Below are 23,864 nucleotides of genomic sequence, written 5' to 3' on the forward strand. Positions count from 1 at the left end.
CGCGGGGCCTAGTTCATCCCCACGTCCCGATCAACTGAGGGAAGAGTATGAGCTGCTCCTTCTGTCTGCTGTGATCAGTGCCAGGGATTCTTCCCCTGCTGTTCTCAGTCTTTCTTGGCCTTCTCCAGCCCCTATTACATAGCTGGTTCTGTCCTTGGGGGTAGAGCAATCGTATTTGTGGAAGGGAGAATGAACCTCTTGAGCAACCTGCCGCACCCTCCACCCCTAGTGAGTATAAGGGTGCTCAGGATTCTTCTGCCTTTTAGATACTAGACTGGTGCCGATGAAGGGGGAAAATCCAAAGTCGAAGTGTTATTTTGTGAACGTCCTTGCACTTTCGAAGTTCGGGAGAGTCAACTTTTGCTCTGCTTTCAGGGAAAACCTTTTTCATTGACACTTTGGTGCCCCTCAAGGGTTGAAGCCATCTCTGGAGCTGCCCTGATCAGATCTGGCTGGTTTGACACTGGATTGAGTTAACAATCACATCTATGAATCTGAGAACTCTCGTTTCCAGCCTGTCAAACAAGAAATGCAAGCAGCCTTTCTAGTGCTGCAAGTATTCCAAGAATGTTTGAGAAGGAACTCACTAGTGTTGATGAGCAACAATAACCCGTAGTGGCTTACATCAACAAGCCAGTGGGTACGCTCTCGCGCCCTCTCTGTGAGCTGGCTAAGTGAAAAGTGAATGCACATTTGGGCGGTATTCTTTGCTGTAGTGTTGTCAGCTAGTTACATTGTGGGCAAGAGGAATGTATTAGTAGACACACTCCGTAGCCAGGGGCAGGTTGTAGGGTCGTAGTGGTCTCTGCGTGCTTGCATAGCAGAGAGGTATCGTGTTCTACTGGGATGTACAGAAATCACCTTTTTGCCCAGTGCCTAAACAGGAAGCTCCTGTGTTTTTCTTCCTTATTCCAGACTCATTGGCCATGTTCAAAGATGCATTACAACACCCATGGGATCACCTGGATGTTTACACCAAGACTCAGGATGACCCAGGTTGCTCCCAGATGCTGATATGGCCGCATGCCTAGTTGTATCCTGATCTATTAGTACTGCTAGTTGAGGTCCCAAGAGAACTATAACCAATGGTCCACACTTCCCTGTCACCCACACCTTCAGAGGTATCACCAATCCCGGTGCAATTTAATAAATCAGATTCTTATTGGAAGAACTTGGAATACTTTGCTCTTTCCTCACATCATTCCAATGTTTTTGATGACTCCCTCATCATAGCCCACTAAGTGATAGCCTGCAAATTATCTCTTCATACTATGAGTTATATCTCTAGCATATGGGGATTTTCATGTGGTTCTCATAGCTGAATGTCTCAACAAGAAACTTCCCAATTATTGGATCCCATTCTAGACATAGCAGCGTGAATGATATATTCATTAAACAGTAGAATGGCTAAATTGTTGTTGCAACTATTGGTCAAAGGAATGCTGCAAAAACTGTACAGTAATGCCTACAGTACACCACTTGGTCACAGATGACATTATTATTTGTAAATGGAATTTTATTATTATCTTATTATTGTACAGGCCTTCTTGTCCATCAAGCTTCCCTTCCTTCTAGCCCATGCCTAATCCATCTTTGAACTGGATGGATTGACAGCTGTAATTTATTCCTGAAAACAACATTCAGATGGCTTTTGTTTTTTTATCTTATTGTGAGGTCTGTATCCTGACTATGCAAGGGATTCTTTAGTTCCTTTCCAATTTCCTCTCTCTGTCATAATTGACAATGAGAGAAATAAGTCACTGTTCTGCAGAATCAATCTTGAAAACGTGAATTTTGGATACAGTAATTTTGCCACCGCAGTGCCAGTTTTACCTTGTTCATCTAACTGTAATTCTGCCTCCAAGAAGACTATACTTTTCTAGTCTAGAAATCTGTTCAAACCTTTCGTGTGTTCTACCTAGTTGTGATCTTGAGTTTTAGGCTTTAGATACTTCTATCCCTTAAACACTATCTGTGAGTTGACAAGTTATATCCACTGAGTTTGAAATACTAGTCTGTGTCCTTTTTTCTTTAGTTTTTTTTCAATGCATATGTAAACTGAATTATCATCTTTACTCATCTGGATTAAGTGTGTATAAAAGGCAATGTATTGAGGTAAAGTGTAAGGCTATATAAAACAATAGTAGCTTTTTTTTATCAAATGTTATCTTCTTCTTGGATCTCGGTTTACATTTTAAAGCAAAGAGCTGATATTGACTGATAAACATTTCTTACCTCTAGTTTGTTAGTAAGATACAGTACTTGGAATTTTAGGTTTTATGCTGTTTACAGATTAAGCTGTAATTTTTCAACGAGTAAATTTAATGTATTTCTGTACTTCAATTACTTAGATAATTTCAGCTGATCAATGTCATATTTAGACTGTGACTGACAAAATACTCCTGATATATGTTATAACAGCTCATTTCCGTTTGCTAAGCATACGCTCTGGTGGTAATATCTCTTTAAGTATTGTACCAGTTATTCAATTAAAAGTACTCTGCACATAGGTTGTGTAACAACTTACAAGTTCTGCAGATATTTGCCGTTCTCAAAAATTACGATTGATATAGAAATGGTGTAATAAGCAGATGATACTATCATAAATTTTCCATACTATATAGTACATACTGTAGTTTCTCTGGTAGAAAATTAAATTATTATTTTTCTCCCGTAATTTTACTAGGATAGAATGGCTGCTGGCATTGAATTTCATTTCGATTCCTTATTATTCTCACCTTAAGAATTTTATTCATTCAAATTGTTGAATTTCAGAAGTTATCTTTAAAAGCAGATTCTTCCTTAGAGAAATGTTTTTGCTGAAAAGATTATACAATATTTATAAGCACAGTGCATAAGTTTGCAATACCTAGTAAAGCTTTGAAAATTTGAGCTTATTTCTATCTTACAGGGGCATATTACAATGGCATGGACCAAGAGGGACGCAGCATGGCTGACCAGCAAACATTTGGAAGTGTTGTTGCAACTATACTTGTCATTGTTGTTACTATGCAGGTAAGTTTATGAAAAGTCCTAATGGGACAGTATACTGTATTCCTCCAGAGGAGCACTCCGTCTGTGAATTAACGTTCTGTATCCATTTGTTTTGAAAATACGGTAGTTCCATTTTCTTTATTATTGCCTGTGTTTGGCTTTGTGATATTTAATTAATTTTTGGATTGGGTTGGTTGGATTTATGAATTTGGCCTATGTAGTCTGGTGGCGGGGCTTGAAAGGCTATTTAGTGCCCAAGTACATCTGGGAATCAAAATCCTTAAGTTACACAGAAGTTAAATTGAAAGAGGTTTGACAGCCAAATGGAAGTAAAGAAATTGGAATGGAGGTAAAGTAGAAGGATTTAAAACAAGTGCAGCGAGAGGTCAAAGGAACACTGCTAAGACCCTTAAGTACAGTAATGTCTGCAGTGCACTGCTTAAGGTGCACAAATGGCACGAAACCTCCTATGAGGGCATAAGTTTTGTTTTTGCCTGTGATATGGGTTATTTTTATTTATCAGTGGTGTTGTTATTTCTTTCAATTATAAATATGAAGGAGTTATTGTTCAGCCTCTTATTTATTATGTAGTCTTGCAGCTTCAGTCATTGATATTGGCAAATATATAATCAAATATTTTTTTTTTTCAGATGTGTTTAGATACATCATACTGGACCCTATTCAACCATATCACCATATGGGGATCACTTATATTCTATTTGCTATTGCAATATTTCTATAATTTTGTAATTGGAGGTGAATATGTTGGAGCACTTTCTAAGGTAAGTTTTTCTATGAGTTGTTATTTAATTGGTGATATCAGTCATGTACATACATTTTTGCATTTTGCAAAATCAACACTTGACATATCAAGCATCTTTTGTTTTAGAAGAAAATATAGACAACATTCACTATTATATTTTTTTTAGGATGTAAGTTTGAAAAAAAAACATAGCAAAGTGAAAAAATGTTTTACATCAAGTTCAAATAATCAATAGATATTATTTCAGTACTTTAATGTCGTACTGTGTTATTTTTTGGTAAACAATAATTAAGTCTATAGGGCAAAAGAAATTAGTGCTAGGTATATACTATAAGTGGAAAACAGTTTTCATATTAGACAACATTCACTAGTATATTTTTTTTAGGATGTAAGTTTGAAAAAAAAACAGCAAAGTGAAAAAAATTTTTTACATCAAGTTCAAATAATCAAAAGATATTATTTCAGTACTTTAATGTCGTACTGTGTTATTTTTTTGGGTAAACAATAATTAAGTCTATAGGGCAAAAGAAATTAGTGCTAGGTGTATACTATAAGTGGAAAACAGTTTTCATATTAGTTAATCCCATAGATGTGAAACAGTGTGCACTGACAGGGTAATGATACCTTTTGAATTCTTCTAGCTTTCTTTGGTAATATCTCAAGACACCAGTTGCTGAATCTTTCTACAAAACTGTTACCTCATCCTTCTTGAATTAAGCTATGGAGCTTTTGTTGTAACTGTTACAAATGATGTGTGAAGGAATATGTTCAATGCCTTTTCTTAATTTTTTTCTGCTAGAAAGAACTAAAAGTTATGATTATATTCCAAGGACAACATCAGGGTATGAGAACATATGTATCTTTTTAAGTTGACCCTCATAATTAGGACTAGTTTTCACGTACATGAAGGGAATGTCTGAATGAGTTATCCCCATATCCAAGATAGTTAAACTGAAGTGAGGCATGGAAAAAATGGACTATATTCCTTTTGGCAAAGGTTGAGTCATGCACTAAATCATGCTAACCTTTGTCATAGCATTTACATGTCTAGCCCTTTTCAAAGTGGCTCTTTTATTTAAACCCAAATAAGAATATTAAATTGATTTTAAACTTTGTTGTAAATAACTGTTGTGAGGAGTACCAGCCTCACTTTTCCTCTTAGGGAAAGTATGTTTCATGTTTTAAGTGCTTATAGAACTGGAGTGTACACTGGCAGTGGTAAAGCTTCTACGTTGTAAACAGAAAGACCGACGTTTGATTTTCATAACAGCCGTTTATTCTATCCTAGACCAGTAGGAGGTTTAGCTAATTATTAGGAGTAGGAGGTTTTCAGATTCCAGGTACCTTCCTTTTAGACAATATTCATTTGCAACTTGTAAGAGTTATGGCCCTTTAGCTTTGAACCAATTCTGGGTCCTTGCCAGGCTTGTTGCTTGGGAAAACAATAGGTCTTCCAAGAGTTAGGAGAGGTGTTTGTTTCAAGAGGAGATACTTATCAACCTCTGGAAGGTGGTTTCTCATTTCATACTTTATTTCACACTCCCCAGATGGTGTTTGTGAAGAGATAGATAGAACTTTCAAGCATCACATCTGATGAATACCAAAATTAAAAATGTGTGTATTACTAGATACAGTTTGATATTCGAAGAGTACGGTTACTTGATGTATAAACAAATTGCTCTCTAAGTAACTCTACAACATCTTTGGGGTTAGATAAATACTCATTGACTACTTTGAGTATGATCAATGGGCTTTGGAAAGATTAGCCATGTAGTTTCCTCATCTTCCATAATTGGCTGGATGAAGCCTTTGTCAAGATCTGCATCACATTTCTATTTTACAGAAGCTTTGGTATAAGCTAATTTATTTTCCACAGGGAGATCATAGGTACTTGCAGAAGCTGGGTTTTTGTGACATGCCTAGCAACTGTACTTTTCCTGTTCCACCAGGGAACAGCTAGAAAATGTAACAAGCCTGCAATTTTGGGTGTATTAATTATCAACACAGTGTAGAAGTGCTCTTGACAAATAATTCAAATACATGAACAGGAGATGGAAAATTAGTGTACTGTAGTTTATAACAATCTTTGCAGAGCTATTGTGTGAAATACGCTCTTATTTTTTCATTCAATCTACTTTGATCTTCCAGAGAGATTATTATGGAGATATAAATTTGCAGTCAATGATAACTACAATGTAGGCCTCTATTTACCAACTTCTGGCAATTGAGATAGTCTACAGTATATATCATTTAGACAAAAAATTTAACAATGAGTTTTGGTAAATGTGCCTTGGAGAACCATCATGCATCAAAACTATATTTTTGCCAACCAGCTGTTCAATAGGCTTTCCCTTCTATCACACACACTACCTCCCGTAAAAATGTGTTGAATCATTCAAGTTTCCCATCAGTACGAATGGAATAGGTAGCTGGTTAACAAAGTGTTGGAGGTCGGTGATATTTGCTTGCCTGTTGTTTCCAGATACTCTTGGTTTTAAATACAGAGAATAAGGTCGTTCTTTTTATTGGTGTAGATTTAATTAGCACAAGTCTTAAAGCACTGTTTCAAGTTGAATAACTCAACTATGAATTACTATAAAACTTCTTCCTCTACTGTAAGGGTTCTTTTTTTATGATTCTGGAGGTCTATAATAGTTATAAAAGACCAGGATTGTGATTTTTTCCAAGTTTTGGTTTCTTAAAAAATTGTTTGATCTTTCATCTTTAGTTGTTTAGCACAAGGATTAACCTAGACAGTTTTTCTTTCATTATTTTGATTTTTTGGCACTTGCATTGTTGGACTTTTGTATGATGTTGCTTTTGGTGTGGGTACAAGGGATTTTTCCTTTAGTATTGTAGCAGAGCTTTTGTAACTTTTCTTCTAAAAGTACTAGATTCCTTTGGTTGTATTGATGTAGACGTGCATTATAAGTTGGGTTCACACATGTCTATGACCTCATGTCTATTCTAGATAATAATGTAATTTGGAGTAGGCAGAAGAGAAGATTAGAGTTCTTTGTCTCTGTAAAACATTTTGCTGTTCATGTTTAGGCAGAGATTATTCTAACCTTTAGATCAGTTTAGTTAAACCATCAAGGTACCATCTGGAAATAGAAATATATGTAGGAACAAAACGAATTTCATCCATAAATGATAAAGCCAAAGATTTTTCTCATTCTCATAATTGGAATAGAGATACAAGGTTTTAATATTTTTTATGAATGAAAATTTTTAGGTGTGTCTGGAACTCCTTTTCTACATATGTTAGATGACCCCACATATAATAGCATTTCTAGTTGTTGGTACTTCATTTAACCAAACCACTCTGGACTGCTGGTCTATTAATACTGACTGGAGCACCTGACCCAGATGTGTTAGTTGATAGGAGAGCATTGGATGCAGTTTAGTTAACAAGTAGCTTACGTTTTGTTAGACGGCAACAGAGCTTAATGAAATTCAATATCAGTAGAGATGATAACACCTTTAGATTGTGACAAGGAATAGGCATGTCACTCACTTTTCAAAGGGTTTGAATCATCCACATTGTCAAGACGTCACATTTTTACTCCTGTTTAAAGTTATTGTAATGTACCTATTATTATTCAAATGATGTGTTTTCATTTCAGGCCATGGGAGAACCACTATTTTATTTCACCTCACTGTTAACTATTGTGGTGCTAATGTTGCCTGTCATGGCTTGGCGCTTCTACTGGGTAGATGTTCGACCAAACCTTTCAGATAAAGTAAGGTTTAAACAGAGACATGATGCAAAGATGGCAAGTAAACGGTCTGAACACGACATGCTTCGTACTCCATCAGCAAGAAGGTTTGTTGATTCCGCCTTTGTTTTGAAATTTGTGCAACTAACAATCTTAAAAAAGGCAAAATAGGTTATGAAAACTATTAATAAAACTAATATTATATTTCACAGTACAGTAGTGACATTTTTGGGCATAGATGAGAATATTTTACAGTTAGAACAGCAGTAATCAGATAACGAAACTATTTTCAGGTTTTGTTTTTCACTACTGTATGTATAATAGCAGGTTTTACAGGTCAAGATTTATTTTTCTTCAGAAATATTATCTTTGAAACAATTTGTAGAGGGAGGTAAGCAAAAAATTAGCTGGTGGTTTAATGATTGGAGAGATTGCTGGAATAATATTCCTGGAAATGATGTATTGGCACGAGACCTTGATATAGGTGTCATCAAAACTCCAATAGCCATGGGCATTGTGAGAAAGTTTAGAGAAAGAGATATTGTCCCTCAAGCTGGAATGGAACATATTTCTGATTAGGACATGTAAGATGGGATTAGTCTCACGAGTTGTATGCTTAAATAGATTTTCTACAAATCCATTAATTGTATTAATAAGAAACTGGTTCCGATGTCTTCTTGTTGGCTGGGCTGCTGTTTCTGAGACTATACTTTAAAACCTCACAACGGGTGTTTCAGAGGTAGCTTTACTTACTGCTTCAATTGGGCTTCAGAGGACTCCTACATTTATTATTGTCAAATTGACTGCTGCTTCAAAATGAAGCTATCCAGGCTACTTCAGTCACCTGCTGCTCACAGACTTTCCAAGGTTTTTTAGGGCTTCCAAATCAACAGCTTCTTCAGAGACCATAAGTAGGTCGATGTTTCCAAGGACTTTAAGGTAAGCAGTCACTTCCAAAGTGACCACCAATGCTGAAGGCTTTTTTAGTCAACTACTCCTTCAAAGGCGAGGCCTGCTAAAGCTAGCCATACACCTGCAGATTTGATCGCTCAGTTTCAGCCGATTTGATCGCTACGGACCAAATCTCCTAAATATCTGCCTGTGTATGGGGCGATAAAGATAAAACCTCGCACATCAAATCGCTCATTTTGATCTTCCATCATGTTGGAAGTTTTTACGCCCGTACAGATTTTATCGCTGAGTCTATGGATAAATGCAAGAGTTCTTTCCTTCCGTAGAAGAGAGATACATATAATAATCAGATATCTTCATGACAGTACACTGGTACATGATCATATATACAAACATATGCACATGCACACACATATAGGCCTACTAATAGAGAGAGAGAGAGAGAGAGAGAGAGAGAGAGAGAGAGAGAGAGAGAGAGAGAACTCACAACCTTTAGTATAACAATCAACTTGAGTCTTGTAAACAATATATTTTATATTGTCAGTATCATCATTGTCACAATTAGACTCATAATAAGTCGGTTAAACATCAAAAAGTCCCGATTTTGACTTTTCTGGTTGGTTTGCCCACGTACGCCTGCCACGACTGCTGAACACACACTGGAGGTGGAGTTGGATATCTGAGCGATTTAGTCTGGGTAGTTAGTGGCGAGTAGAGCGGCAGATTTCATCTCTCGCATTCCATATCTGTTGGTCATGAGCGATCAAATCTGCAGGTGTTTGGCTAGCTTAAATTTGCGTTAAGTTTGCCTGAAAAATTGCCCTCTGCTTCCAAGAGCTTCAGATGTATTGCAAGTTATTTGCTTCTTCTGAGGCCTGCAGGGTTGACACTTTACAAGGCTCTTGGTCCTTCCCAGCTGGCAAGTGCTGCCTCCGGGGCTTTTCGGCTGCTACCGGGTGCTCTCTCGGCTGGCTCCCACCGCTTCCAGGTGCTTTCTCGGCTGGCTCCCGCTTCTTTCGGGGCGCTTTCTCGGCTGGATCCCGCCGCTTCCGGGGGGCTTTCTTGGCTGGTTTCTGGGGGCTTTCTCGGCTGGCTTCCGGGAGCTTTCTCGGCTGGCTCCCACCGCTTCCGGGGCGCTTTCTCGGCTGACTCCTGCCGATTCCGGGGCGCTTTCTCGGCTGGCTCCCGCCGATTCCGGGGCGCTTTCTCGGCTGGCTCCCGCCGATTCTGGGGTCTTTCTCGGCTGGCTCCCGCCGAGCCGCTTCCGGGGGGCTTTCTCGGCTGGCTCCCGCCGAGCCGCTTCCGGGGGGGCTTTCTCAGCTGGCTCCCGCCAAGCCGCTTTTGGGGGGGCTTTCTCGGCTGGCTCCCGCCAAGCCGCTTCCGGGGGGCTTTCTCGGCTGGCTCCCGCCGATTCCGGAGCGCTTTCTTGGCTGGCTCCCGCCGATTCCGGGGCGTTTTCTCGTCTGGCTCCCGCCAATTCCAGGGGGCTTTCTCGGCTGGCTACCGCCGCTTCCAGTGGTTTCTTGGCTGGCTCCCGCCACTTCCGGGGCACTTTCTCGGCTGGCTCCCCCCAATTCTGGGGCGCTTTCTCGGCTGACTCCCGACGATTCCGGGGGGCTTTCTCGGCTGGCTCCTGCTGATTCTGGGGCGCTTTCTCGGCTGGCTCCCGCGTATTGTGGGGCATTTTCTCGGCTGGCTCCCGCTGAGCCGATTCTGGGGCGCTTTCTCGGCTGGCTCCCGCCGATTCCGTGGCACTTTCTTGGCTGGCTCCCGCCGATTCCGGGTCGCTTTCTCGGCTGGCTCCCGCTGATTCCGGGGCGCTTTCTCGGCTGGCTCCCACCGATTCCAGGGGGCTTTCTCGGCTGGCTACCAGGGATTTTCTCGGCTGGCTTCCGCCGCTTGCAGTGGCTTTCTCAGCTGACTCTCTCCCCACTTCAAGGGGCTTTCTTAACTGGCTCCCCCCACTTCTGTAGGCTTTCTCAGCTGACTCACCCCTCCCACTTCAAGGGGCTTTCTCGGCTGGCTCCCGCTGCTTCCGGGGCGCTTTCTCGGTTGGCTCCTGCCACTTCTGGGGCGCTTTCTTGGCTGGCTCCCGCCGAATCCCGGGGCGCTTTCTCAGCTGGCACCTACCAATTCCCGGGGGGCTTTCTTGGCTGGCACCCGCCAATTCTCGGGGGCTTTCTCGGCTGGCTCCCGCCGCTTCCGGGGCGCTTTCTCGGCTGGCTCCCGCCGCTTCCGGGGCGCTTTCTCGGCTGGCTCCCGCCGCTTCCGGGGCGCTTTCTCGGCTGGCTCCCGCCGCTTCCGGGGCGCTTTCTCGGCTGGCTCCCGCCGCTTCCGGGGCGCTTTCTCGGCTGGCTCCCGCCGCTTCCGGGGCGCTTTCTCGGCTGGCTCCCGCCGCTTCCGGGGCGCTTTCTCGGCTGGCTCCCGCCGCTTCCGGGGCGCTTTCTCGGCTGGCTCCCGCCGCTTCCGGGGCGCTTTCTCGGCTGGCTCCCGCCGCTTCCGGGGCGCTTTCTCGGCTGGCTCCCGCCGCTTCCGGGGCGCTTTCTCGGCTGGCTCCCGCCGCTTCCGGGGCGCTTTCTCGGCTGGCTCCCGCCGCTTCCGGGGCGCTTTCTCGGCTGGCTCCCGCCGCTTCCGGGGCGCTTTCTCGGCTGGCTCCCGCCGCTTCCGGGGCGCTTTCTCGGCTGGCTCCCGCCGCTTCCGGGGCGCTTTCTCGGCTGGCTCCCGCCGCTTCCGGGGCGCTTTCTCGGCTGGCTCCCGCCGCTTCCGGGGCGCTTTCTCGGCTGGCTCCCGCCGCTTCCGGGGCGCTTTCTCGGCTGGCTCCCGCCGCTTCCGGGGCGCTTTCTCGGCTGGCTCCCGCCGCTTCCGGGGCGCTTTCTCGGCTGGCTCCCGCCGCTTCCGGGGCGCTTTCTCGGCTGGCTCCCGCCGCTTCCGGGGCGCTTTCTCGGCTGGCTCCCGCCGCTTCCGGGGCGCTTTCTCGGCTGGCTCCCGCCGCTTCCGGGGCGCTTTCTCGGCTGGCTCCCGCCGCTTCCGGGGCGCTTTCTCGGCTGGCTCCCGCCGCTTCCGGGGCGCTTTCTCGGCTGGCTCCCGCCGCTTCCGGGGCGCTTTCTCGGCTGGCTCCCGCCGCTTCCGGGGCGCTTTCTCGGCTGGCTCCCGCCGCTTCCGGGGCGCTTTCTCGGCTGGCTCCCGCCGCTTCCGGGGCGCTTTCTCGGCTGGCTCCCGCCGCTTCCGGGGCGCTTTCTCGGCTGGCTCCCTCCCCACTTCAAGGGGCTTTCTTAGCTGGCTCCCCCCCCCTTCAAGGGGCTTTCTTAGCTGGCTCCCCCCCCACTTCAAGGGGCTTTCTTGGCTGCCCCCCCCCACACTTCCGGGGCTTTTCTCGGCTGGCTCCCTCCCCACTTCCGGGGCCTTTCTCGGCTGGCTCCGGCCGCTTCTGGGGGCATTCTCGGCTGGCTCCCGTCGCTTCCGGGGCGCTTTCTCGTCTGGCTCCCGCCGATTCCGGGGACGCTTTCTCAGCTGGCATCCGCCAATTCCGGGGGGCTTTCTCGTCTGGCTCCCGCCGATTCCCGGGGAGCTTTCTTGGCTGGCACCCGCCAATTCCGGGGGGCTTTCTCGGCTGACTCCTGCCACTTCCGGGGCGCTTTCTCGGCTGGCGCCCGCCGCTTCCAGGGCGCTTTCTTGGCTGGCACCTGCCAATTCCGGGGGCTTTCTCGGCTGGCTCCCACCGATTCCGGGAGGTTTCTTGGCTGCCTCCCGCCGCTTCCAGGGGCTTTCTCGGCTGGCTTCCGCCAATTTTGGGGGGCTTTCTCGGCTGGCTCCCGCCGATTCCGGGAGCTTTCTCGGCTGGCTTCCACCGCATCCGGGGCTTTCTAGGCTGGCTCCTGGTGCTTTCAGCTTCCAGTGGCTTTCTCGTCTGGCTCCCACCGCCTGCAGGGGCTTTCTCGGCTAGCACCGGTTGTATCCTAGGGCTTACAGTGACCTGCTGCTTTGAGGACTTTGAAGGTGCCCTTCTTTCAGAGAACTTGTAGCTGCCCATTGTTAAGAAATTAAAAGATAATTTTCCCCTAAGGTTATTAAAGGGGATTATTATATAAAGTGCTTTCTTATAAATTACAGTATATGTATATGTGTGACTAGATATTTATTACAAGCCAAATCTCAGTGTATAGTTAAGAACTTTATAGGATAAACAAAATAGGAGTGTTAGAGAATAACATTAAGATTTAAAACTTCATTAAACAAACGAAAAATATTTGAAATAAATCTGCTGTACTTATTAACAAGATTTTGTTAATATACTGTATAGTACTCGCAATGCGCTGTATTATCAACTTTGGTAGGTAACACTAACTGTACAATGATACTTAGCAGCTAATTGAAAAAGAGGGTCAAAACAAAAGGTTAGATTATTTTCGCTACAGCTATTAGGCGATCTTAGTTTCAGCATTTTTCGTATCATGCATCATGTTAGAAGTATTTTGTATACTTTCTCTCACAAGATTATCAGTTATTATATGCATAGGTAATGCTACATATAAATAATTTATAAGTGTCTTTGTTTCCTAAGAAACATATGTAATCTGGGAATATTTGTATCTCTTTTAATATTAAAAATGTGGGTCATCTAAATTTAGTGTTATACTACATTGAACATTTTAAAGTAATATTTTAAGAACATAATACTGTCTAGCATACATTTTATGCATCAGCAAGTCTCCTTAGCAATATTTAAACTACAGTATATATAGTCTTTATGGGTCATTTTGTGAGGTTTCAGATTTGCATAATGGTAAATTATGGGGCTGCAGTGTAATTTAGATTATTTCTCTAGCTCACCTGTGTAATGTTTCCTTTTTTTTCTTCAGATCAAGGCGATCTGTTCGATCTGGATATGCCTTTGCTCACCAAGAAGGTTTCGGAAGACTCATTACGAGTGGAAAGATTATGCGGCCTAGAAACATGAAACAAGGTCCAATTTCAAACGGGAGAGCCACAAATTTGCGTCCAGATAACAAAATATCCTTTGTGGCTCCTGCTGCTCCTTCCACTGTAGAAGTGTAAAGGAATGAATTAATATTGAACATTGTACTTATTACACATATAAATTTTCAATGAAGATTTATATACCTGTATAGTCTGCTATGTGAGAATAGCAGATATTTATTTACATTATCAGCAGTGCCAATCAAATATTTAATAAATGACCACTGCAATTCTACCTAACAACACTGTGGAGGCATCCCCAAGTCTCTGATATGGGACAGTTTCTAGAGCACAACCAGGAACATATCCAATATAAACTAATAGGAAAGTCGTTTTGATCCAAGACAAATTTACCGTTTCTTTTCTCCAACATACATCCTATATACAATTAATGCTATTAATGTGGTATAAATTGTCAGATTATCTGAATAGTCTTTTCTTTGAAAATTCTGTAACAAATTATTATTAAAAAAAAACAAGATATTCAAAGTAAAGGGACGCACAGGCAAGAAAGATCAAGCTAATTATGAAATCATCAGTGAGCAAGGAGGAGAAGTTAGAAACCTTTATTTTGATTGCCATTCATAGTGTGACTGAGGTGCCTTGCCTCTCTTGAAGTGTACTTATGCTAACGTTATATGAATTTTAATTTCAGTTTGTGAATAAGAAAACATTGGTTTGACCTTATCACATTATTTACCTCTAACTCAAATAGCCAAGATTTATTTATATTTCCTTTTCAGTAAAATTAGGCTAAACAATATGCTGTTGGTTTTATAAAGGTTTTATATAAAGGGTTATTCTTAACTTCTGCCTAAATTAGGTTACGAGTTATGCCAATTTGAAGCAAAAATGGGACCACAATTGAGGGCCTTGGATCATATCAAGTAAATGAAGCATTTTTGAATAATGTGCCAATGATTAATAGTCATTTTGAATATAGGAAAGTTGACATGTAATCCCATGATAGAACAAATTTTTAAGCTATTTTTTATTGATACAAATATGCTACAGTATTTTTTTTTTCTTAGATATTCATTGAGGAAGGTTTTTGTAAGAGCTTTGTGAAATAACATATGCAATCCTAATTTAGGTAGAAGTAAAATTTTTTATTGTAAAATCCATTTTTGATATTCCCATTATATACACTATAATCTATACAATTATACGGGTAGTTGTATAGACTATGTCTGAGGATGGGGCAAGTGAATAGCATTTGTTACTTAGCAACTGATATCATGATCTTAACACCACCCATTTACATAGTAAACAAAACAATGTACTGATATAAAATATATAAATTTGGAGACAAAATTACCCTGCAGGTTGGAACTATAGCCTACACTACTGTGGAAACATGGAACAGTATCCTTTCCATGAATCAAATTGTGATTAACAAATTGTAACATATCGATAAAAATTAATAGAATATATATACCAATTAGTTTTGTGATTGCCTTTAACAGCTATCTCAATGCCCTTGAAATTTTGATCCAATTAATCAAATTTTTAAGACTGCATTTATATTCTCTTCATATACTTTAGGCTAGAGGTACAAATACAAATACTAAAGGATTGGATATGAAATAGCTTTGTATTAAGGAGAAAATTTTGTGATCGGAGTTAGACTGATATTTTTATAGTTGGTAATGCAGTCTTTGGGCACATTGCAATAGTATATTTTTGAAGTATGAAAGTGATTTTGGTTAATGATAGTGTGTAATTCTTATGTGATATTGTAATATGTATATCTGCTGTAAATCTGTTTGTTGTATTGTGTATGGTAATTTTTTAAGTGATTTTTTTAATAAAGATTTCTTTGAATAAACAAATGTTATTTTTCCATTCTGTTTTGGGGAAAAGCATAAAGAAGGTATGCGTGCCCAGATTATACAGTGGAAGCTTTCAAGCACTGTCGATTACATGGCCCATGTCTAGACTATTCTTGTATGAAACCTAATTATATCAAAATTTTCTACTGCTATATAAAACTGTTCTTCAATTACAGAAACTTTTAAGTCTATTTTGAAAGAGGAGGAGCCCACTGAGCACATTCAGATCTCATGCAAGAAGCCAATGTTACTCATTATTCTGTACTCCATAAAAATTAATTGTGTAAGGAAGAAAGGATGAGTTCATATGGTCGTTTTATCAATTCATTCGGAGATAGCATATCTCCTAGAATTACTAACATAATTCGATGCTCGTCTCTTTTAGAGATTTAAGGATAAACCCGTCCTTCCCTCTGAGTGCTGCCATCAGGTGTCAACCCTACCTTGGTCTTGCCATAGAGTAGTGTACTCCGGCGTGACTGGTATAGTGCTTCTGTCTTCCCTCTTTGCCGGTGAGTATCCCGGCTTTGAATTACGACAGTAAGAGTATTCAGTCTTGTTGTCGGCAACTCTACTGACGGGAGATTAGTCATTCCCCTGCTGGTTCACAGTTGCAGGCATAGGAAGCCCGGCTTCCCTAGACCACAACTGAAAGTGGTAGTACAATTGCTGCCACCTTCTCCCTTGTGGTCTAGAAGACATGTCTTATATCCGGCAAGGTCTTAGGCTGAGGAATCGTTATTCCTCTGCCGCCCAAGACGACACTGGCATAGGAAACTTTGTTTCTCTGTCTGTTGCCGACAGTGGGAGGCAGATGTACCGCCCTCTTTCGACGCAAAATATAAGACCCTTTCCCTTCCCCATCTGTCCTTTAGTGATGGCCTAACCGTCACAACATCTATGGCTGGTATTCTACAATCTCCCCGCTTGCCGGGTGTAATTGCGATGCCGGCCGGGCTCCTACAAAGGCGCCTTGATTGCCTCTTCGACCTTCCCCCTAACTGAAGCAAGGCTTCGGGAAAGGTTGTGCCGGCCATGACGGCTGCCAGTGGGAGACCCTTAGAACTTTGAGTATTCTTCAGTCCTCTCTTGGACTGCCATCCACAAACCCTAGAACCAGCAGAGCAGCCGGCAACAGATTCTGTGGCTGGATGGAAGCTAGAATTAATACATTCTCCCCCTTCCATTTGAATCCTCATTCTGGAAGAAGGCGGTAGGGACAGTAGTCCCTACAAACCTAATTGTTGTACTAAACTATAATAATATGGTAGCCCTTCTCTCCATACTTTCTCTCTCTCTGTCAGGTACTAGCCTAGCCGGTATCATGCCGGCAGAACTACAGTATAAGATTATACAGTAGCCAGTATTTCTGCAGTATAGTAAATATCACAAATTTTAAGTAATTTGTATTTTTCCTAACAGTACTTACCTCGAACTACTTTCTTAGGAGTAACTGGGATCTTCTAACCGACCAGAATTTTGTGTAGTTTACCCTACTCCCATCTTCTATGCGGGGTAACCTCTGGCGGAGTGATTCGGGTCACTTCATGGCGCGTATCACTCCGCCAGAGGTTACCCCGCATAGAAAACGGGAGTGGGGTAAACTTCACAAAATTCTGGTCGGTTGGGAGGAGATCCCAGATACTCCTAAGAAAGTAGTTCGAGGTAAGTACTCCGTGTTGGAACAAACAGCTGTTAGAAAACTATAGTATATAATATATATAGTAGTATGTTTTCCAACATATTCTGTGTAGCCTTTCACAGTCCATCGTTGAGACCGCTAAATAATGTTGAAGTGAAGTATTCCTTCAATATCTTGATGACTCCTAGGTCACCAGAACATAATATCTTTACCCTTCAATATTAATTTTCCTTTTGTGGGAGGGTTAGTGCTAGTATACACTAACTTCAGCTCTATATTCTAGAGCTCTTCCACCCTAGATTTCCCTAATAAGGAAATTTCTAAATATTAATATTAAGGAAGGTCATAGCAATTGCCTGGACAGGAAACACAGATATGGGTCTTTCCTATTTATTTTCTAGCTTACTATCCTAAGCTATAATGATAATAGCAAGTGCTATTTCTAATGCATGAAATTAATTTATCAGTGTGATAAATTACCCCATACTCATTTCACCTTTTTCTTTCCTTACAGGAGGAGTCCAATGCGAAGTGTGCAGTTATGTACTGCAACCACAAGAGTAAGAACTTTTGTGGCCACAACATGTGCAGGTCTCATGCCCCCTGCTCCATCGCAACTGAAACCCTGAGATACTGGGACCCCAAGGGTTGCAACATCTGCTCGGCCTTGATGACCGAGGGTTTTGGCAATCCAAAGACGACGGAGTCGAGGGATACTGCGAGGGAAACGCTTCGGAAGTGGGTACGAGAGTTCCAGAAGAACTCTCCGGGACCGTACCTACCAAGCGATGCGATTAAAAGCCTGCTGTTCCCTAAGGCGACATCTGATGCAGTCGTGCCTCAGGCACGACCCGGGCCTCCCTGCTTACAACTAGCAATAGAAGCCAACATCAACGACGCTCTACAAGGCATGGACATACATCAGGAGAGGATGCCAGAAGTGTCCTCGGACACCGAAAAGGGTCTCCTTCAAGAAGACCCTGAAAAAGAGGTGACCCAACCACCTGAGGAGGAAGAAGATCTCGAATCGACAGAAGCGGAAGACCCTCTTCTGTCTATGTTGGCATTTCAGCCTGTGCCGTCAACTTCTTCGGCTCCAACCCCTCAACCAGACCCTTTGTTCCCCACGGGCCAAGCGCTTATGGCCCAGATCCAGCATTTGGTGGATACTCTTCGTAAGGAAAATGTTGATATGAGGAGGGAATTCAGGGAAGCAAGCCGCGTAGCTGCTTCTCGTGGATCCTACAAGCAGCCCAAAGTTTCTGACCTGCCACCATGCTCCGAAACCAATCCCTGGAGGTATGCAGAGTTCATGTCCATATCAAAGTCAAACTCAAGAGAGGTAATTTAGATATAATAAATGCGTATAACCCTACTGACAGGTTGGCTAAAGAGGAATTTGTTTATTACATAGAGAAAACGGGGAGAAATTTTAGTTGTAGGGGATTTTAACGCTCATCACTCCTTGTGGGAACCTGATATCGCCGAAAATGAAATCAACAACAGTGGAAAAAAGATACTTTACTTACTTTACTTTGATAGCTGCTTTTCCGGTCCCATACAGCAGGGGAATCCTACTCTCTACAGGACCTCCACTGTCGTTTTACCTTGTTCGTTCAGAGTATTTATTGTTTCAGATCACTTATTATTCATTTACTGTTAAATTGTCACTGTTATAAGAATTTTTAAATAAGTGAAAGTATTTAATGAAAACGACAATTTAGTACTAATTACGCCACCGGGACTACCTACAAGACTAAACCCTATTACAGGGACATTTTCAATAATAGATTTATGTTTCTGTTCATCCACAATTCGCGAATTATTTTGATATAAAAGAGCTAGCTGATAGGGTCAGTGATCACACACCAATTTCAACATATTGTTACTTGGAAACTGAACAAACTGGATTATGGAAAAGAAAGAGGTGGGTATTGGAAGAATGTTAACTGGCAAGTGGAATAATGATTTTGACGCAATAGAAATGGCAAATACATTGGAACTGGATGGTGAAATATAAGATTTCAGCAATAGAATGATCAAATCTAGTGAAAAGAATATCAGGCAAACTAATGAGAAGGTAAGTATTATAATATAACAAGCCATGGTGGAACGAGAAATGCAGTAAGGCAGTGACAGAGAGGCGACGAGCGAGGAAGTTGTTCACCAAACACCCAACCACTTCCAATAAAATCAACTTCCGCAAAAAAAGAAGCGGTTATAAAGAAATGTAAGTTACAAAAAGAGTTTCTTGGGGTTAATTTTACACAGGAAAAATGAATATGAATACACCTCAGAGAGAAGTTTGGAACACTATTTATAGGATTAAGGGAATTCCAGTTAGAGATAACCATCCACTAAACTAATGGGGAAAACAAATTGATTTTCAATCCAATAGAAAAGGCAGAGTTACTAGCAGAAGCCTTTAGGAAAAATTTGTGTCAATTGTCTTAGAATCAGAGAGGGAAATGATTGAATGGGTTGGAATAGCAAAACGCAATAATGAATTTCAGGATTACAACAAACTATTCTCAATGGCCGAGCTAGAAGAGTGCATCAAAGATTTGCCAAATGAAAGTGCAAGAGGGTTAGACAAAATTCACAACAAATTCATCAAGAATATGTAAAGGAGGAAATGCCATCAAGTATTGGGTTTTATTAATAAAAGCTGGAGAGTTACAAGTTATCCTAAGATGGGGAAACAGAGTATGATCTGGCCAGTACTAAAATCAGGAAAATCCGAGGAACTGCCAGAATCCTACAGACCAATACCATTGTTATCGTGCTTCAGCAAACTAATGGAAAGAATGGTCCATAAACGCCTATACAGTACTGGTTGTTAGAAAATAACGAACAATTTGAAAAAAACAGCGTGGATTCAGAAAAACTAGGAGTACAATAGACCAGTTAGTTAGACTGGAGCACGAGGTAAGAGTTTCGTTAGTAAATCGTAAGGTACGAGTAGTTGTTTTCTTTGATTTACAGAGTGCCTACGATAAAATAAACCGTACAGCTTTGATGTATAAACTCGCATGAATGGTCACAGGGAGACTGTTAGCATGGCATGAGTGCTTTTTGAAAGATAGGGAATATGTAGTAAATGTAGAAAATAAATATTCTAACCCTAGAAAAATTAGTTCAGGGGTTTCTCAAGGCTCAGTCTTAAGTCCGACACTATTCAATATCATGATGAGTGACGTACCAAACGTAGAACCAATTCAACGGCAGATACAATTGAGGTAGCTAGTCTGGAAATTCAGGATGCTGTTGAAAGGTTTTATGAATGGATCCAGAAATGGGGGCTAAGGATAAATACAGGAAAGAAAAATGTACTTCAAAAATAAAAAAAATAGATATCTTGCCTAAAATCAAAATTAACAGCATAATTGAATGGGTACATCAATACAAGTATCTAGGATTGGTATGGGACAGTCCAGTCCTAACTTGGACACATCACATCATCCAGGTAAGAGCAATATACTGTACTACCAGAAACTGAATTTATTGAAGGCGGTTTCCTCCAACACCTGGGGAGCAGATAGGAAAACTTTGCTGATTGTTCTACAAGGCTAACATTTTAAGCTAAATTTATTATGGAATTGAAGTATATTAGTCAGTAGCTAGAAGTAACACAGAAAAATTAGAAGAAATGCAAAATATCGCTTTACGAATAGCACTTGGAGCAAAAATACATAACCCATTGTATCACTACAAGTTGAAAGTAACGTGACACCAGTAAGAATAAAAATACAATACAAAATGTTGCTTTACTATGTAAAATTAAAACAGTTGAGTAAGAATCACCCAACTAGTTCTAAACGATAAAAGACTAGACGGTAGAGGATGGAACTCAGGTTACTTAAGAAAAAAATAAAACACATTTATGTTAAGGGCACAAGAGATCATGATTAGGTGGAAAGTAAGTTAGGGATACAACAGGCACACTATTCTATCTAATTTCTCTTTTTCTTGTTTTGTTAAAGTTTTTATAGTTTACATAGGAAATATCTATTTTAATGTTGTTACTGTTCTTAAAATATTTTATTTTTCCGTGTTTCCTTTCCTCGCTGGGCTATTTTCCCTGTTGGGACCCCTGGGATTATAGCATCTTGCTTTTCTAACTAGGGTTGTAGCTTAGCAAGTAATAATAATAATGATAATAATAAATAGTCTTTAAACCCACATATATGTTCTTTTGTAAAGAGACGACATTTAATGCAACGATTTTGCAATAGAGAAACCACAGGAGGTTGTTTTAAATATAAATCAATGTAAATTTATTTAAATGGAAACGTTTTTAATAAAGTGTGATATATATAGGCTATATATATATATATATATATATATATATATATATATATATATATATATATATATATATATATATACAGTATATGTCATGGATATTGTTTAAATAAAAAGTATTAAGCCTCAAGTGGTTGAGTTGACATTTCATTAATAACATTCGGTGAAGGACTTAATATTTACTAACAGACTAACACTAAAATTTGTCAACTGTATTGATCAGATCTAATATTTTATCTTATATCATATTTACAGGGGAGTACATTGGCTCCTAAGAATTGGGCCAGATCTCCTGCTAAAAAGGAAGAAGATAATCTAGAGTTTTTGTAAGTACTGTATACATCCAATGGGATCTAACAAATTTACAGCAAATTATAGAGTTGATTAAGGATCCGTCTTTAATCATAGCAGAAATTGTTGGAAATTGGCTTCATAACTGCCATACTGTTATGAATCTTGATTAGGCTACTTGTGTCGTGCTTTAATGCTCCGAATACATAATCATTTACTCACTCATTCTTATCCCGGTGTAGTAGAAAAGTTGAAGAAATTGAGAGGCATTTTTTTAACAGCTGTTAAACACCAAGATTGTTAAAATCCCTTTCAGACACCAGTATGTTTTATTGTTTACAAATATTCATGGACAAATGTGTACATATTCTGTCGTGACGAAACCATTAACTTGGATAAAGAAACATTAACTTGGATAAAGAAAATTTATGGATTTGGTTTAATGAGTTTAAAGAACCATTCCAATTGGTTAATGATGTTGACAGGGCAACAAAATAGATTAATTTTAATTGAATTTGTAGTTGATAGTACATTTGAGTTTATTGTTTAAGGTTAAAGGTAACTTTCCTCAATCATCTAGCTACTTTTTATTTATCAAAATGAGATGAATGAAATTTTATCTTGTCCTTAATGACTAATATAGTAGTTTTCAGGGGATAACTATCGTTAATTGGTGTTAAGTTGTCCTTTGGATATTTTTTCCATTCTTTATATCTTCAATTTTGTTAAGCATTTTAAATATCAATACAGTCTCTCTCTCTCTCTCTCTCTCTCTCTCTCTCTCTCTCTCTCTCTCTCATTTACCATCATCATTCTCTCAGCTCTCACCATTAATTTCTATCACATTTGGTAACATTTAAAAAAAAAAAAAAACAATGATTTTTAGTTTTTGATATTATGCCTTTCAGCCTAAAATTATTCTTAGGGACATATTTTTCTCATTTGTAACGTTTTGATTTCTGATTATTATTATTATTATTATTATTAATAATAATAATAATAATAATAATAATAATAATTATCATCATCATCATCACATCTACGCCTCTTGACGCAAAGGACCTCAATAATAATAATAATAATAATAATAATAATAATAATAATAATAATAATAATAATAATAATGTATCTTTTAATAACTTACAAGTCGACTCAGTGCCCTTTCATATCCAGGTGGTTGATTTCCTTATTATAATTATGATAATTATCATTAATTCATTTAAGGTTGGGAGACAGAAAACCCTTATTATAACCATGAATAATTACGAATGGGAAATATTCCAAGTTTCATATATTACTGAAATATATTAATGAAATTACATCCTTTGAATTTGTTGGCTGAAAAGTGCATAAGTTATTGCAGAGGTGGATTGAAGCCAGTTTCTGTGTGGAAGAACCAACCACCTTGTTTGCCAAGAAGGTCTTTCAGTTCTTAAATTCTACGTTTTATTATAAATTCAAACTATGCTTTTTTAACCAAATTCCACTTTGGCATATTCATTTACATAAATTTAAAATTAATCTATGCCAAATTTATTATTGAATGTGTTACTGGCCATGAAAAAAACAAATGAAAATATTCCCTAAAGTCAAAATTGACTGGATGAGTCCAGCCAATAGGAGGACAGCTTCTAAGTATCTTTGCCAAAGAACGAAAGTTTGAGCCAATGAAAGACGGGCTTACAAATGGGTTATGTAGGAGGCCTCTGATTGGCTGAGGGAAATTTCGTAGTTTTCAGAGCATTTCTCTGCGAGCCTTGGAGGTGTGAAGGTCAGTTGAGTGTTGTGTCCTGAAATTTAATTTCAATTTAGGTATACATTAATTAGAAGGATTATACATTGCAGTTATCAAATTATAGAATAGTAGCTATTTTTTTATAAGAATATTTGTTTAAAAATTAAAAATTATGATGAAAATTGGCCACACCCCAGACATGAATCAAGACATGTCTGAAGCCTTTATCCGGCAGTGAACTAAAACAGCTGTATTCTATATATATATATATATATATATATATATATATATATATATATATATATATATATATATATATATATATATATATATATATATATATATATATATATATATATATATATATATATATATATATATATATATATGATTGTTGTTTCTAGTTCACTGCAGGACAAAGTCCTCAGGCATGTTTTTATTCATGCCTTGGGTCTGGCCACTTTTCATCAACGCGTTGGTCAGTGTAGATTGGTATTGGTAGATTTTTGTCTGATCGTTCACAGCAAACCAACCGAGTATGGGTGGCCCTAACTAGCATAGCCTTGCTGATCATGGCGATACGCAAACCCTTTCACCAAGGTCTTATAGAATTCTATAGACCTTGCCTTTCACCACATTTAGGTATTCCAACTCAGAAAGGATTGCTTTGATTATATGTCTGTGTAAAGTCATT

At 40.1% G+C, this 23,864-nt stretch overlaps 1 protein-coding gene across 12 annotated transcripts in view; it reads left to right on the forward strand.

Moving 5' to 3' along the window:
• ATP8B (ATPase phospholipid transporting 8B) overlaps positions 1-14,411 on the forward strand; it is a 753,209-nt gene extending 738,798 nt beyond the window's left edge. For all 12 annotated transcript variants that reach the window (XM_068392502.1, XM_068392503.1, XM_068392507.1 and 9 more), the window contains 4 exons: positions 2,912-3,015; positions 3,645-3,776; positions 7,384-7,583; positions 13,248-14,411. In XM_068392502.1, coding sequence (XP_068248603.1) covers positions 2,912-3,015; positions 3,645-3,776; positions 7,384-7,583; positions 13,248-13,443 — 632 coding nt within the window. In that variant the 3' untranslated portion in view covers positions 13,444-14,411. The remainder of the gene's footprint in view (positions 1-2,911; positions 3,016-3,644; positions 3,777-7,383; positions 7,584-13,247) is intronic.
• The last annotated feature ends 9,453 nt before the right edge of the window (positions 14,412-23,864 follow it).

This window comes from Palaemon carinicauda, chromosome 18, assembly GCF_036898095.1.
Source record: "Palaemon carinicauda isolate YSFRI2023 chromosome 18, ASM3689809v2, whole genome shotgun sequence".
Taxonomy (NCBI): domain Eukaryota; kingdom Metazoa; phylum Arthropoda; class Malacostraca; order Decapoda; family Palaemonidae; genus Palaemon; species Palaemon carinicauda.